General features: G+C 38.6%; 1 protein-coding gene across 2 annotated transcripts; it reads right to left on the reverse strand.

Annotated features, from left to right (window-relative positions):
• Positions 1-1250: 1250 nt before the first annotated feature.
• Positions 1251-17396, reverse strand: cfap418 (cilia and flagella associated protein 418). 2 transcript variants are annotated; one of them, XM_078252040.1, is made up of 6 exons: positions 17149-17394; positions 16289-16391; positions 14418-14482; positions 13918-13983; positions 12267-12362; positions 1251-5360 (listed from the first exon to the last, which is right to left on the reverse strand). In XM_078252040.1, the coding sequence occupies exons 1-6, from the start codon at positions 17292-17294 to the stop codon at positions 5201-5203; spliced, it is 636 nt and encodes a 211-aa protein (XP_078108166.1). In that variant the 5' UTR covers positions 17295-17394; the 3' UTR covers positions 1251-5200. The 2 variants fall into 2 exon arrangements, with proteins under 2 accessions (XP_078108166.1, XP_078108167.1); XM_078252041.1 differs by lacking the exon at positions 13918-13983 and having other exon boundaries at positions 17149-17396.
• Between the last annotated feature and the right edge of the window lie 399 nt (positions 17397-17795).

The raw sequence follows: 17795 nt of genomic DNA on the forward strand, positions 1-17795 counted from the left end.
TTTTTACTAATCATAACTAGTCTAGGGGCCGTTTCACAAACGCGTGCCTGCTAGAAATAGGACCGACGCCTATTTTTCACGCGACACGCAAGCGTGCTGGAAGCGTTTCCAGGCAACATAGAATATGGGGAAAGATGTTTATATGTAATTTTGACAAAAATACATTTAATAAATTACATTTTGATGTTTGAAAGTCTCTAGGTTTTGAAATAAATGCAGATATAAATGTAAGTTAAAAAAATAATAATAAATAATTATCGATTTTCAAATATTGCACCTGTCAATACAGAACGAGATCTTCTGCAGCCTATTTTGCCGTCAATACTGCCGACGTTGTCTTAGCTGTAATCAAATCAGTATATATTTATGTTTAACATGAAGTATACTACTGCTTGAGTGCATTTTATCAATGGGAAACATCCATGTGTACAGACAAGGCTCGCAGCAGCACCGCGTCAGACACGTTTCTTTCTTTAATCAGTTAAAATGTCCCGCTTTAATGCACAGCTGCAACCGCACAGATTGAAACTTATTTAAAGGTATAATAGGTTACTTTTCTGCATTAAAATGTCAAAAACAATGTTATATATTTTGTTGAACTGTGAAGTTACATTATGGTAAATGTGTCCAACAATATTCAAACCAGTCTGTTACATTTTGGTCGCCTGTTGATGCATGTTGATATCCCCTTTGTCCATTCGTCAACGGTGTGGTTGTCTGCCAGAAGCTTTCATGAATTGACTTTTTATCCAATTTTAAGCCACATTTTTGCAATAGACTTTTAAGATCTTGGAGGTTTTTAAATAGGGTGTCACATATGATTTTATTTTGACAATCATTTGAAATGAGTTTTCGATTTCGAGTATGGAAATTAGAAGCAGGATCGGCGATTCCCAGAGTATTTCTTTCTGTCTCCACCCCCGCCTACTTGTGCACATCCAAAGAAAAAACTAAACAGACACAGCATAGCAGGGGCTGGTAGCATGCAGCTAAAGACACAAGGTAACGTTAGCATAGGGTCTGGTAGCATGCAGCTAAAGACACAGGGTAACTTTAGCATAGGGGCTGGTAGCATGCAGCTAAAGACACAGGGTAACGTTAGCATAGGGGCTGGTAGCATGCAGCTAAAGACACAGGGTAACGTTAGCATAGGGTCTGGTAGCATGCAGCTAAAGACACAGGGTAATGTTAGCTTAGGGGCTGGTAGCATGCAGCTAAAGACACAGGGTAACGTTAGCATGACAGGGCTGGTAGCATGCAGCTAAAGACACAGGGTAACGTTAGCATAGGGTCTGGTAGCATGCAGCTAAAGACACAGGGTAACGTTAGCTTAGGGGCTGGTAGCATGCAGCTAAAGGCACAGGGTAACGTTAGCATAGGGTCTGGTAGCATGCAGCTAAAGACACAGGGTAACGTTAGCTTACGGGCTGGTAGCATGCAGCTAAAGACACAGGGTAACGTTAGCTTAGGGGCTGGTAGCATGCAGCTAAAGGCACAGGGTAACGTTAGCTTAGGGGCTGGTAGCATGCAGCTAAAGACACAGGGTAACGTTAGCTTAGGGGCTGGTAGCATGCAGCTAAAGGCACAGGGTAACGTTAGCTTAGGGGCTGGTAGCATGCAGCAAAAGGCACAGGGTAATGTTAGCTAAGTGGTAGCCTGCAGCCGCTCTTTTCCAGACACCATGGCGACTGCCGGAGTCGGAGATGACAAAACAACAGAGCGGGAAAATCCTCCTGTTTCCCCGAAGCTTCCCCGTGTGGCAACAGTTTGCCTTCCCCGTGAGTGAGTTGTGGAAACAAACAACCAACGGTAGAGGCTTCAGTTGCACCTTGTTAAACTAATGGTGCAATCAATTGAACCTCTTAAATCTTGAGAAACTCAAACTGTTGTTGTAAAGGCCCTTCTGCCATCTAGTGGCTCTTATTGTGGCTTCGCTTCCCTGATTAAAATGTTTAAATCGAAAGTCAAATTGAATCGTGACACCCCTAGTTTTTAACTATATTTGAACCGGATAAAGGATTTGAGACATCTGGATCTGAAGTTATCAGAAAAACACGCTGAGCAAACATTAGCAACAGCTCGGCACGCAGCCCCACCACCGGAAAGCCCAACAGCTTCTTTTTTTATATGATTTTTGACATGAAACTGCTTTAGTCAGCGTTTTTACCGTTTTTTTGGGAAGGAATCTTAACTAGGAGACGCTGACTGCAAAGACAACGTTTTGTTTTGACTGAGCGATCCCAAGCGGCAGAAAATTATATAGTACACGTTTAAGTAAAAGTACAAAAGTATTAGCATAAAAATATGCTTAGTACAAAAATTATGTATTGAGAGACGGACTAACAAATTGTTGGTTTGGGTCATGGGATTTGTTGGCAATAAGAAAAATAAAGAATAATGAGAGACGTATCCTTTGAAATTTTGATTTAGGATTTTATATATTAGGATTAAAACACAGAAAATGTAATTATTTTGGCCTGTGAGTTTGACAAATTATCCAGTACATTTTTAATAGGATCAGTGGTTATCAATCCTCATTTTTCTTCCACCAGCCGGAATAAAAAGCATGAAAAATCACTACAGAGTGATTTGTGAGGTTTTTAATCGACCCTCGGCAGACAGCTCATCACTAACTGCATAATTACACAGCCGCTGTCACTCCATGTGGCTTTGTTTGTGTTTGCAACTAAACTAAAACAGAAAGCTTATCTCACTCAACTGTGATTGACATCAGAGAGCTGAATGAAATACTACATATCAGACTGTCAACACTGCAAACAGTGTCACTGAATATTAACACGGCAAAAAAACTCAAAAACATTTAAAGGGGTAACTACCGTTTTTTTCAACCTGGACCCTATGTTCCTATGTCTTTGTGTCTAAGTGACTGATGGGAACAACAATCTTTGACATTGGTCCAGTATTAAGCGAGGTTGCTGCAGTCGGCAGCGACCAAACAAGCTACAATGTAAGTTAACAGGGCAATTGTCCAGCTTGTATCTACCTTCACAAAAGAGCTTGTTTTGCCGCTGACAGGCTGTTCATGTTGCAAGTTGTAGGTTAAAAAATAAAAAAATTGTTTATCACAAAAAATAAATAAAAAATGAGCAGATTGATTGAAATACAACAGATTTTTAAGTCTTAGCACATCTAACGGTTGTGTTATTTATTTACTTATCTGTCAGATCTACTCCTTGTGCTTTTAAATTTACCCCAGCGGATAAATAAAGTTATTTGAATTACATTTATCTGCGTCAATGTCTTCAGGGTCGACAAGCACAGCTCAGAAAATGAGTTAGGATGAGACAAATTATCAATGAGGTATAAAAAAAATGAGTGCTGTCAGTTAAACGCATTATTAACGGCGTTAACGCAAACCCATTTTAACGCCGTACATTATTTTATTGCGAGATTAACGTTCTTTTTGGCCTAGCAAACTTTGTAGTTTTTTTCACATGCTGTTGCAACAACTAGTAACGTTAGAAAAACTACAACACCACACCGGATCTAGCTAGACCGGAAACAAAACAACAGGCACGCCACACAAACTTGTTTGGGCTTGCGAGCCGGCCAAACAGTAGTACATACCTGCAAATGGGAAAAGGTCATCCACGTGAATCGTGTAGATCCGAAAAGTTTTTATTGGGGGGTCCGAGACCCGGAGCTAATACGGCACCGGTGCCTTAATGACCGTTATCTACCGGACCGGATAGCAACACGGATTTCGGTGCCTTATTTAGGTGCCACTTAAATGCCTGCGCTTCTCTCTGAAGCTCCGAAAACGGACGTTAGAGGGAACTGAAACATCGCCGCACGGGACGCTAGTCAACACTACACTTAGCAGCAGGTAACGTTAGCCTACTGTTAGCTAGCAGCTGGAGTAAACACGGTTAAAATGCTGACAGCTAAACGGTGTAAAGTGTGACTGTATTTCACTGGAGAGGATTCTAACACCAGACTGTAGCTGCCGTTGTCTGAAAAACACAGACTCAGCCTCACCTCGCCAGCCTTGTGCTGCATTCAAAGTTGTTGTAAAATACCCTTTTACCCATCTAGTGGTTGTTTTCGCTGTTTTGTGCTCCTTTCTTTTTTTTTTTTATTAGATCAAGTTTTTATTATTTTATATTTTTGAACATACAGAACAGACAAATATAATTGAACAAGGTGCTCGTTTTATATAAATCTTTCGGTTCAGGCACCGTTTTAAAAGTATCGTATCATGTTGATAAGAGCATTAAAATGAGAAAAAATAATGGGACAAAAAGAAATCAAGGGACATTTAGAATAGAGAAAAATGTGCGATTAATTGCGAGTTAACTATGACATTAATGCGATTAATCACGATTAAATATTTTAATTGTTTGACAGCACTAAAAAAATATATATATATGGATATGACATCAGAAGTAACGTGTGTTGGTGCAATCAGGGTGTTTGTAACTCTGAACTGCTCTGATTTCTGGGGTTTTAACCATTTAAAGCTGTTTGACATTTAAAAAAACATTATGTTGATATTACTGTGTGTTAGAGAAGATATTCTGCCTTATGGTTCCTCTTCAGCTACACAGATATCACAATGTTTCCTAGATGAATTAGATGAATTATGAACCAAACATATATGTTCAATAGGGATGTAACGATGCATCGCGAATCGGTTAAAAATGGATGTAAATGTGTGAAGATAACAACCGGTTGAGATAAAAAATGAATCATGATGCAGTTTTTAAACGGCCTAGAGCGTTATCTACTTTAGATTTCACTTGTTTGATTTCAGACGTCACTATCGTACAAATCATGAATCGTATTGAATCATTAGTTTGAGTATCGTTACATCCTTAATGTTTAACCATTTAAGACATCAGTGCCTCGATAATTTAAGGGTCTTGTGAGGCTGAAAATCAAACTAAGTGTATATATTGTAGGAGATAATAAAGATGTTAAAAGCACATACCACTGTAATGAAGCTGTCAACTGTTTCTCATACATATTGGGATGAAAACTTCGCCAATGTTTCCAACTTGAAGATCCATTTCAGCGTAGATGTTTCTGTCTGAAGATGGATTTTGTCTCTGAAAAGGCTGAAGTTGAGTAGATGGATGGACGGAGCAAAAGACAGATATCAGCAAAATAAGAAGTTTCTCTGTCTGTAACAATTCTGTTATCCAGAGTGAGTTTATAAGTTTTTAAGTAGCCTTGAACATCAGTCCTGGTGTTTGCCACAGACCCATCGGAGCTGTGGTTGGTCTCTGAGGTCCGTCGGCTCCGACGTGGAGAACCAGCTGCACTGGCAGGCGTACGCCCGCAAACCTCTCCTCTTCTTCAGCTTGGCTCTGAGCTTCTGACGGTCTGGCATGTTGTTCCTACACAGACACACACAGACAGACAGACAGACAGACACAGACAGACAGACAGACAGACAGAATGTAGTTAAATAAAGTTGAATAATTACTGAGGATATGACCTTAGCATGCCGGTGATGTTAGCGTTGTCTAATGCCTACTAGGGATGCATGATATTAGGAAAATATGCGGTAACGTTGTTGAACATCGCGATAACGATATAACTTGCCATAAACAAACAGATATTAAAGTGTTCTCAGCTCTGCTGATTTCAGTATTCTGCTAAAAAACAACAAATTGCTTGTTGAATTGAAAACAGATGAAAGGAAATCATTTCCAACATTCTTTTATTGAACAAATTGAACATTGAATATAATATAAAAGGCAGCACTAAAAAAGGAATGACAGTCACATTTTAAAGTGCAGTTTTCTACTGATTCTTTCAACTAACACAAAATCCCTGAGTGTCTTTCGTGATATGTTGCAGCCTTTTCGCGATGCGTTCATTGCGCCAGTTGATAATGCAATTACGATAAAAAAACAAACATATGTTGTGCACACCTAATGCCTACCATACATTAGAAGATTTTAAAAGACTAAAGTCTGACACCATCTCACATCAAAAGGCAATCTGTCATAATGTCACTGAGTTTTTAGTCACAGACTAGAAGATTTAATACTTAATGTCAAACATGTTTGATTTTGTCGGAACTTCAAGACGGGAAAAAAGACTGACTTAAGACTGACTCGGACTGAGTTTTATGACCACCGTACACCGTAATAATGGAGATTTCTCTGCGACAGTGGAATCGTTTGAAAAGTCATTTGGTGTAAGGTCGGCATAAGTCAGATTAAATATAATAATTAGCTTGGAATCATTTATTTGACCAGCATAATATTGATAAACAATAATAGTGGAAAGATTCTTCCACAGAAATGATGTTGATCTTTATTAAATTAAAACGTAGGCTAGTGCAAATGAGCCAACAAGTGCCAGCAGGGGCGGCTCTAGCCCTTTGGTTGCCCTAGGCGAGATTGAGTTTTGCGCCCCCCCCCCACCTTAGTCTCGCATTGCCAGATCACAGCGCTGTGTCAGCGATAGAGTAGCAATGTATGTCCATTTTAGTTTCTAGCTTGCATGTAAGTTAGATCATCATAATCATCATACCAATCACAACTGGTCTGGCAACCCAAAGGCCAGTGTTTTGTTTCCAGATTTGTGTGCGTGGTGACCTATGATGGGGGGGTCTGGGGGTCCTCCCCCTGAACATTTTGACCATTTAACACTTCATTTCCTGCATTCTGGTGAATTTTTATGCACCTATTTCTACCGTTTTCTGAATCAATTTATGCTGGAAATATCTTTATGTAAAGGGAAACATAGATTACAATCCAAATATAAAAACATAATGGAATATTTAGCAGTAAGGCTCTCAGGAAATCTGTATCGCTTTCATCTATTTATTCTCCTTTTGGATCAACATTTCTAATTATATCTGAGTCAGCACACATCTAGCCTAGCATCATTTACTCCGCGCCCATTATAAACCTGAAGCTGCCCAGACCACGGAAGACACGCTGCAGCAGCTCCGTGGTCTGTGCCGCTGCTCATCTCTATTTTTACAGAGAGTGGACGATCTCCGACACACAGGTCTGCTTCAGAGCTCCGTGTGTTTGAGTCTGACCCATAGACTGCAAACGTCACGTCACGGGAACTTCAAACTAAATCATTAGTTTGAAGTTTTCTCCCAATTAGGAAATTATTGACAATAATTCTCAATTCAATCTAATAATCAGGTTGACAAGCAAACTTGTGGCTGAGGGGGCGCCCTAGGATGATCATGTTTAATAAACATGTTTTATTATGCTTGTCATTCTAATTCTATTATTAATGGAGACCTAAAGGCGACACGGCGCCCCCAACACATTTGACGCCCTAGGCAATCGCCTAGGGCGTCTATAGCAATCACCGGCCCTGGAGTGCCAGTCAAGTGCACTCAACATGCATGCAGTGCTTTTCCTCCTACATTCATACTTACAAAGTTCCTTTCTTGAGCACTGAAAAGCTGCATTTTAATTCAAGCCATGACGCCTACATCACCAACATTTAGAGAGCAATTATAAAAGTTATAATTGCATTTATGAGAACACAGCGCACAAAAAATTTAATTACAGGCTAAAACACCGGTATTTATAACGTTATTGCTCTGGGGTAAGCCTCTAGTCAAATTATAACATTAAATAATAAAACAAACGTGTGGGTAGCCTCAGTAATGGATGTACACTTTCTATTCAGATTCTAAAACTATCTGGCATACGTGAGAAAAACAGGAGGAATATTCAGAGGATTGAGAAGGTGATGGGGAATATAAGACATCATTATTCTTTCTACTAACGTACTAACTACTATCATATTATGTCAGATGCCAGATAATGTGTTCCCGATGGCATCATCGGTCTGTTGCCTTCATGTAGCTCGGGAAAGGGAAGTTTGGGGTAGGCATGGGCCAGTTACTGGTTTCAAGGTATACTACGGTTTAAAAAAGTCATGGTTTCAAAACCACTAAAAACTTCGTCATACCGTTCCTGCGGTATGAGCTGTTTTTTTTATAAGTTGTCAGGGACAGGAAGAGCAGTTTAGAAACCCCCCTTCCTGCCAGTGTGCAGTGTTTAAAAATAAAATACATTGGGTTCAATGGAAAAACATTGTTTTTTTATCCACACATTTCAAAATAATACATTTTAAAGCTGTAATAGCAATACAGCAATACCGTGATATTTCTGCTGAAGATTATCATACCGTTAGAGTCTCATACCGGCCCATGCTTAGTTTGGGGTCCCCTGCTGGAGCTGCTGCCCCCGCAACCTGACCCCAGATACGCGGATGGGGTGGTGATGGCGCAGTGGATATGACGCATGCCTTTGGTGTGGGAGACCTGGGATCAATTCCCACTATGACACATCAACAAATGTGTCCCTGAGCAAGACACTTAACCCCTAGTTGCTCCAGAGGCGCTCGACCTCTGACATATATAGCAATTTGTAAGTCGCTTTGGATAAAAGCTAAATGACATGTAATGGATGGATAATAAATTATGGATAAACTGCTAAATCTATTAATGAAGGGGAAAAAAGTATAATACCTATAAAACCTAATCAATGAATAGGGTTCAAGCTAAAAATAGTTACAGTCTATCCAGCAACTTCAGTTAAATGTGTTGTAATGAATTCATTCAAAAACATTACAAATTTAAATGTCAACAATAAAGCTGCAACTCTGATTATTTTCCTTTTGCAGGCTTGTTGGTCGAAGTTCTCCTGCTGCTGCAGGATGATAACACCGACGTGAACACATAAAGGACAAACTCATCATCCTGAGTGTTTCTGAGTGTTTCAGAGTGCTCTGAACTTAACAAAATAACACTAAAGGTAAATTACACACTTGGAAGAAAAAGTACTGCTTGGTGCTGAAATGTTAGTGGCATTAGGGGTGTAACGGTTCACATACGTGTATCGTTACACCCCTAATATATATGTATAGTGTGTTTTATGTTGGTTTGTGACTTGTTGACAGGTTTTTGTGATGTTATTTTAGGCACTGAAAGGCTGTTACAGTTTTCTTACGGCACACAAATGTGACTTATCTGGAGAGTTAAACACAAACAGATAAAAATTAATAAACTAACTCACTAGTGTGATTGGTATTCCCTTGAGTGCACAATAAAGAGATCTCTTATCAAAACAACCCAACACAAATGTGATATTGTGATATATCACATACTGTGACAAATGTGATATTCCATTGATTGGACAAAAACATAACAGCTACAGAAAATAGTTTCGGCGTTATGTTACATTACGGTAAAAGTTATTCACAGACGATGGCTGTAAAAATGAATTTACAAAATTCAATGACTTTTTCAAAATACGTTAAGGATTTTACTAATCCAGCCCTAGAAAATTAGATTCAATTCAATTCAGTTCATTTAAGAAGGAGACAATGCAAATTAATAAAACACATGATTGAATATGGGTTAAAATGCCATAATCAGCCAAAAGGCTGTTTTAAATCTGAAGTCCCCCGCAGTGTTAAAAAGGCTTTTAAAAATCCAAATAAAAAAAGAGTGAAAGACAACACAAGCAGAGCAGAACTTAGCACAAAACAAGACATGGCACCGACACCAAAAGGATTGGCAGCAAACAAATCATAAAGCAGAACAGGGTACACGGAAAACAACAAAGATTAGAAAAGACAGCTGTTGGTGTGTGTGTGTGTGTGTGTGTGTGTGTGTGTGTGTAGTGTATATATGTATATATATATATATATATATATATATATATATATATATGTATATATGTATATGTGTATATATATATATATATATATTAAAATGTCATGACTTTTTGAAGTAGTAGTTTTCAAATAGACTTGGAGCGTAAAGACACTGTTAGACGGACTCCAGCGCACGGTCACGCACCAAACCATAATTATGTAACATTACGTTAAAAGTTATCCAAGATCACTGTAAAAATGAATTTCATTAAACATTACAAAATGAAATGACATTTCCAAAACTTTTTTTTAAAGATTTTACTAATTCCATGATGTTGAAATCTCATTACTTTTCCAAGTTGACCGTAGGGCGTAGGAACCAACGGCTGCAGCACAAATAGACTCGGAGCGTAAAGACAGCGATGTGAAGAAAAGAGCTATGACAGGCTTTTCAGGTTGTAAAGCCATTAGACAGACTCTGGTGTACGGTCACTCACCCAACCAAAACCATCCAGCAGCTCACAACAACAACAACAACAACAACAACAACAACAACACAATAACTGGAGCAAACAAACAAAACCATCTTTCTATAGAGGACAGGCAATACCTGAGCTCATTCGTTTATCATTCTGCAGCTCTGGATCTTATTTACTTTTTACAGCACATTCACTGCATGTGTTTAATTTCAACATATTTAAATAAAAAATGTGGATGAAAACTGGAACGGTGACTTCAAATCAAATCAGACAAATGAATTGTAAGATGGAAAATGATAGGGAGACGAAATAGGAAATTGGAAAAACAAAGTACATTTAAAAAAATGTCTTTTAAAAAAGGCATGTTGACAGTCCCCATTTAAATCTGAATTAACTGATATTTTTGATCACCTGGGGCAGACAAACAAAACACCTGCCACGCCATAAAATGTATTATTGATTAGCACATTTATGATCATTTTATAACTTTTTTTAGAAATTGTTTTTAATTGCATCTTCATTAATGCCTATTCTAACGTAGAATAATAGACATGCCACACCCTCCTCAAGTTTTATGAACTTAAATTCTTCGTTTTCTAACTGAAAACCAAAATAAAACTCCACTAAACATCTTGAGTTTTCTGTTGCTGTCACATGAAATGTTTAGACAAACTCTCGTCCCACCTACACACATCTCCATCACCTGTTCCTTTGTTTTCCCTGTCAACAACACCGATCTGGCTAGTATCCACCTCCTTAAATCCTTTTCTACTTCTGAGCTCCATATGCTGCACATGAACTGATGCATCCCCCCCATATTATTTATGTTATTGTTATTATTATTATTATTATTATTATTATTATTATTATTATTATTATTAAATAAAGATAGCTGAACAGACAAAGAGTAGCAAGAGTGGCACCTACATAAGTAAAATCCGAAAGGAGGACGTCACACTCTCGCCCACACTGTTTTGTTGACAGGTGGTGTTTGCAAAGTGCAGAGAAGAAACACAACAGGGATGACTGAAAATATAGAACAATAAATAAATAAAAACATATTAAGAACTCAGTATTTAAATAAACACAAATAGTATACTCGTTAGGAACAATCTGTTACAGTTGATAGTCCTTTAGGCTCTTAAATGAGTTTTTTCTCTGCAGAGAAAAACCTTAATTGCTGCAATTATTCCCTTGGTTTAGATTCTGGATTTGATGTGTGTTTAGGGGTCTAAAACCAAAATACCTCTGCTTGTTTGTATTCTAGTCACACTGGTCTGCAGATGAAGAATTGTTCCCACTGAGATGAAAAAAGGAAATTGCTTTTATTTGGTATGTGGGGAATGTGGGAGAAAAACAACAACTTATTTTCCAATTTAATGTGTTTGTAAGTTTGAAATGGCTTATTGAGGTATTAACAAAAGTTCTTTAATCTTAAAGTAACATTGGAAACATTCACCTCTTCTAAATGTCTGTTTCACAGCTCAATACTGCCACCTTGTGAACAGACTGAAAACTTCACCCACAACCACATCTACAGCAATCCCATCAATCGGTCCCAAAACGTCCCAGTTAGAGAGGAAATGCCCTAAACATATTCTTTATAAATCTTTACAATCATTCCCCGAAAGAACCAAGCAGGTCTGCCTTGTTGCACCATCCAAATGTTCTTCAAAACATGACATTTTCAACGTGTAGCTCGCTAGCTCGAAGTTTTTTGTTGTTTCCTGTAGCGAAGGGATTTTTGAGAACGGCAACACACGGAGAGCGGAAGGTAAGGGATAAAGCCTGACATCCAGCGCGTGATGTCAGGCTTTATCCTGGAAATGTACTTCCATTAACTACTTCTTCAAGGCACAAAACAAGAAAAAAAGTCTTTTGGTTGAACTGGTCACAACTGGTGAACATGTGCAACCAGTGACAAGGAGCAGTAAACACTGCTTAGTTTCAAGGGGTCACAAGCTTCAAAGGTTGGGAACTTCTGGCATTCAAATGTACATTGCGTGTTGCATGTGCAACAACAAAAACAGAAAATGTCAAATGTATTGACCTGACAAAGATCCATGTTGGTAGAAAGCGGTGGAAGAATGAGTCTGAATTTTGTTTGAATTGTCCCCTCTAACATTTTCTGAATTGCAGTGTCTTGTTGTAAAGTGCGAGTGTCTGCAGACTCACCTGAGGAACAGGTAATCACAGGACATGTCCCACTCACAGTCATCAAACATCAGCACCCGGAAGTCACAGGAAGTACACCTCAACTGGTGGCATGACCTGTCGATACAGATCGCTGGTCAGTAATTATTATATACAGAAGTGTGTTTTTACAGTTAATATAAAAAGTATTTATCAGTATGTCTTTAATACATCAAACATGCTATCACTTTTAAGCACCAACCGATTTTCCTCCACAGTATGGAGAAATGCCTTGTTGTTCAATACCAAATTTCAATACCTAAGAAGTAAATCTCATCAGCGTCAGTGAGCCAGTAAGCATGCAGCATGCTTCTATCAAGATCTAATAATTCTTGTGATTGGCTGTCTAACGTTGCACGTCGTAGAGGCATGCAAGAAACACACTGTTACGCACAGAGAATCTTTAAAACCGAGACGCTCCAACTCAGATTAGCTTCCCGTCTCTGTGTCATGTGGGTTTTTCCACATTCTTTCGCCACATAGTCACCAAAGTAAATATGGGACCTTTCTTTTTCACAAGCAACGTATCTCCACAACAATCTGACACTGAAATGGCATATTTTAGACGGACACATCAGGCGAAAATTTACTTTGTACGAGACCCGTTTCTATCTCAGCAACAAACTCTCGCGAGATCTGGCAACATGGATAAGCTAACTTCAACTAACGTTTGTGAACGCCGTAGTCTATATCCTCGATGTTCCACTTCCGGGATTGCTCCGGTGCCACAGGAAATTCTGCCGGATACATGGATGTCTGTTTCCTTCCTTCCTTCCTTCCTTCTTGGGATTTTAAACTCTGGTGGATTAATGAGGACTATGGTTAACTGCTCCTCAGATCTCTGCAGGGTAAATCCAGACAGCTAGCTAGACTATCTGTCCAATCTGAGTTTTCTGTTGCACGACTAAAACAACCTTTGAAAGTACACGTTCCACCAAAACAAGCTCCTTCCCGAGGTTATTTTGCAGAGGCACCGTGCGGTGCTTAGCGCAGCCCAAAACTATTGTGATTGGTTTAAAGAAATGCCAATAAACCAGAGCATGTTCTTCTCCCATCCTGGAATGCTGTGTGGACTAGCCAGACCCTCCTCCGCAGCGCTGTGGAGGAAGGTCTGGCAAAGCGAGACTATGAACGCCGTAACAAAACATTCTTTTGTGATGCTAAAAATGTCTTTTAGCTGTGTTAATAGCAAATGTTAGCAAAAGAAAATATTAATAAATTATGCAAATATAACCCATCCACACAACGTTCACTACACTTTTAATTGAGGTCACGCCCATTTAGGAGACAAGAAGTGTGTACCGTCTTGTACCTTTGTCGAGGGGTGTTATCTTTAGTTATGGAGCTCCGTTGTGTGTGTGTTGTTGAATTTTTGAGAGGCTTGATTACAGTGTGTGACATATAGGTGCTAAAAAATTCTTTTAAAAAAAATGTACCGTAATCTGTAATGTTGTAATTTCTTTTTGTTAAAATAGTTTTTTTTAGAAAATTGGTATCTAAAAAAGGAACCGGAATCGAATTCAGAGTATCTGTTCCGGACATTTTTTAACGATACCCAGCCCTACGTATCATTATATAACAAAAACAGGCGAAACATGACAGACGCTTGCGTTATAAAATCAGAATTTCACACCTCTTGGATGTGGCTGTTCCTACACCGTTTGTGACAGAGCTCCCGCCAACGAACACAGGACAGCACCTGGATGCAACACAAACAGCGCAGACTGTCTCAAAGCACAAAGAAAATCAGCATCCAAATTTAAGAGAATCAAACAAGCCAACAGAACTGGAACAGAAGACGAATAGCATTATTATTGCAGAACCTGGGAAACATTATTAGAAATGTGAAACCTAGTCCGTTATTATAATAATAAATATAAGAGACAAAAATACTTATACCAAAAGAAAAGCTACTGCCAGTTAGTTTGGTGGTTAATTCAGTGAAACGACCAAACATGTCGGCTGAACAAGTCAAAGGCAACTGGATTTAAGTTGAATGAAGACACACAAAGCTACAACCAAACTTTCTAAATGTCTGAGTGCATGTTCTCCCTCTGCATATACCGGGTAATTATTATTCCCAGCTGTATTTGTGTTGTTTTTTTTTTATTCAGAGTGAACTCATTCACTCACTTTCTCCCTCCAGACTGAGACGGCAGCTTCTTCTCTGCTTGCGTTCCTTTAGGATATGCTTCAGTCTGAGATAAAAGAACAGATCACAGACAAGGTTAAATAGGCATTCTTGAAGTAGAAAATGTAACTGAAAATGTTTCAATTAATTTAAACCTGAATAGATGTATTACCACCTGTGTTTGCCACCGTGCCTAATGCAACATTACGTAGGTGTAGTCACTTTGCAAACCCAGGTGTCTGTCTATCGGCTCTAATTTGTTTTTCATAAGACGGCCAAGACTTGGAGATGAGACAGCTGCATGATAATCATTTTTGGAAGGAAAATAATTTGCTCCTGAGCTGTACATATTTGAGATACTGGCACTTTAGCTGAGTATTTCCATTATACAAAATGTTAAGTGTATATTTTTTACTACATTTACTTTGTTGGCAAAGCACTTACTTTATTTATGCAGGGAAGAAAAAGACTGAAAGCTGGTAAACATGGATACAAACAAAGTATTGTAAAAGTACTGAACTTGTTTGTTAGACCTCAAAGATACACACAGTGCATTCTAAGTGAGCAACACTGAGTGTAAACACAACTTCTCTCATGTCAAATATCTTGGTATCATCCTTGACTCCAACTTGTCTTTCAAAAAAACAAGTGAAAAAAGTAATCCGAATAACTAAATACAATATAGCCAATTTTAGGTATATAAGAAGCTGCCTAACAACTTCAGCAGCAAAATGAGATTTGGATTCAATGATTATCCCCCATTTACTATATTGTATGACAAGCTGGACGCAAGCAAAAGATACAACCCTTAAGCCTGTTCTCTCTCTGTCTCTCAGTCTCAAGGCCTGGCTCTTGGATAGTCAGACTTGTGAACATTTTTGATCTCCTAATATTTTTATATTATTGTTGTTATTACTGCTGACCTGCTGCTAACATGTTTGATGTTTTGATATCTTGCCCAGTATCAATTTTAGCTCGCCCTGCATTTCTTGGGTATGTATGAATAATTAATTTGTATTTTAACTATTTTACCATCTTATTAACCTGTGCTGTATTAACGCATCCCTCACGAGTGATGTAGCCTATTTCATCTTTTCATTACTGCTTGTTACTGCTTTGCATGGTTAAACGGTGCAAGAAGATGGCTCAGGTCCGTGTTGCTTGGCTGTGTTTTGATGCTTGCATGGCTTCTTATACTGAATGGGGATACTGTTGATGTGTAACTGTGCGAATGTCTTGCTGCTTCCTGTAGCTCTGCATGACTTACTGAGAAAGCTTATCTGTTGTTTTAGCTGTCTGTATGTTGACTTCTATCTGTATAGTTTAACCTGTACTAATGTCTTGCTGCTTCCTGTAGCTCTGCATAACTTACTGAGAAAGCTTAGTTGTTGCTCTAGCTGTCTGTATGGTGTCTTGTTGTCTTCTGTCTGTATAGTTTAACCTGTACTAATGTCTTGCTGTTTCCTGTTGCTCTGGTCTAAAATCATCTAGCCAAAGGACTACAGTTGAAAATTAGCCGGCTGGCGAACACTGGCACATTTACAGAAATGTTAATTAATGTGTGTTGTCCTTTATAAAATAAGAACTTCACGGGACCCTTTCATGAAAAATGTTGCATTGTTAGAGTTCAAACAAGACAACTGTTACTTATATTACCACTTATATACACACACACACACACACACACACACACACACACACACACACACACACACACACACACACACACAGGTGTGTAGACACCTTAATCTTTATCTGAGAAAGACCATTTGCGGTTGAAAAGTTGTCCATATGGAGAAAGAGAAAACGTGGCAACGTGATAGCAGTGTGCAGGGATTTTTTCGTCATCTTTTCATATAAAGTACATGTTCACCTTTAGTTGAGGGGAATCGCTGAAGTCTTCCTCCAGTAGTTCTTCCAGAAGCGCATCAATATCGTCAGCGACGCTGCTGACCGGCTGGTCAGGTTTTGTGGCACTAAATCAGAGGAAACAAAATCATGAATTAAACATCAATTCATAGTTTTGACAGTAAACCTCTATGTTTATGATTCATCAGTTTAAACCTTACCGTTTTTTAGTCTAATTTTTATTTCTGTGTCATGCCAATCCCACATGGGATTACAAGACACCACAAACTTATTTAGCACACGTCTTCCGGTCGCATATACAAATAATTTGTAGAAATACATGAATACAAATATATACATACACACACATATATACTACACACACACACACACACACACACACACACACACACACACAGTATATACAAACAACAAATCCTCATCTACAGATCATCTCGATAAAGGGGTGTTTTCTCAATGTTTGAGCATATTTGTGCACACCCAGAAAATTCTTATGGCACTATTTTGCACTAATTCACAATTAGATATATTTCTAAGTTCTCTAACCCCCATAATATAATCAAGTATAGTATTACACGTACAATATATACATTATAGTGTAATTCCACTGTAAGGAATGCAATCGTTATGTTAAACACAAAAAAGATAGGTATCTATTTCATTCTGAATACAAGCTAACTATTACTGACATTCTGCACACATTCGCTTGTAGCATAATTAGCTTACGTTTAAGCCCTTTAAGGCCCAGAAGATACAGCTTGTCAGACGTTATCAACACAGAGACGCTTAACAGCCGCGCAGAACATCCCAGTCCTAAAGGTTAGCTTATAGCTAACATAAGCTATCCGCATTAGCAATGTGTACCTGTGTTTTCTGTGTCCTTCGTTGTCTCTCCCGCTTTTGCCAGCCTCTCTCTGGTCCACGCAAGCCGTAGGTGCGACAGAAACGTTGCGACAAAACTTTTTTTCAACTTCATCTAGCAGTTCGTCCAGGTCGTCTTCATCATCCATGTTTGGGCTTTGGTGCTTTCCAAGCTAGCACCCTAGCACACAGCAAGCAAGCGGAGCACGATCAGAGCGTTCGTCGTTGCTAAGTAACAAGGGAACAGAGGGGAAATGGCGCGACGCCGCCTTCAAAATAAGTGTCATTAAAAATGAATGTAGCTACAACAAATGCCCTTCCTTCCGACTTTACGGAGTCCCAACGGTGATATTTTATTAAAGATAAAGATATTTTTTATTTTACCTAAGTTAAGATTTTATTAATTCCCAGGGAGTTCATTCAGATGTCAAAGCAACATAATAAGCAGCTAAGAGGTAGTTAAAGATAATGTTTATAATAATACATTAAATAAATTACATTAACGGCTCTACCTATACCTAAGGATTTTGTTTTGAAACTGTGCACAGAAGTACTAACTATTATTTTCTAATTCCGCGTTAGCACAACGTTAGGGCTTAACACATTAGTGATAAAATACCACCAAAGGACAAGCTGTTGTTAGATAAATG

Source organism: Sander vitreus, chromosome 6 (assembly GCF_031162955.1).
Source record: "Sander vitreus isolate 19-12246 chromosome 6, sanVit1, whole genome shotgun sequence".
Taxonomy (NCBI): Eukaryota; Metazoa; Chordata; class Actinopteri; order Perciformes; family Percidae; genus Sander; species Sander vitreus.

Coding starts and splice junctions, on each gene's coding strand:
- cfap418 (XM_078252040.1), bottom strand. CDS start 17,294: ATGGATGATGAAGACGACCTGGACGAACTGCTAGATGAAGTTGAAAAA. Junction 13,984..14,417: donor TCTCAGTCTGGAGGGAGAAA/GTGAGTGAATGA, acceptor TGTTGCATCCAG/GTGCTGTCCTGTGTTCGTTG. Junction 12,363..13,917: donor GGAACAGCCACATCCAAGAG/GTGTGAAATTCT, acceptor CTGTATCGACAG/GTCATGCCACCAGTTGAGGT.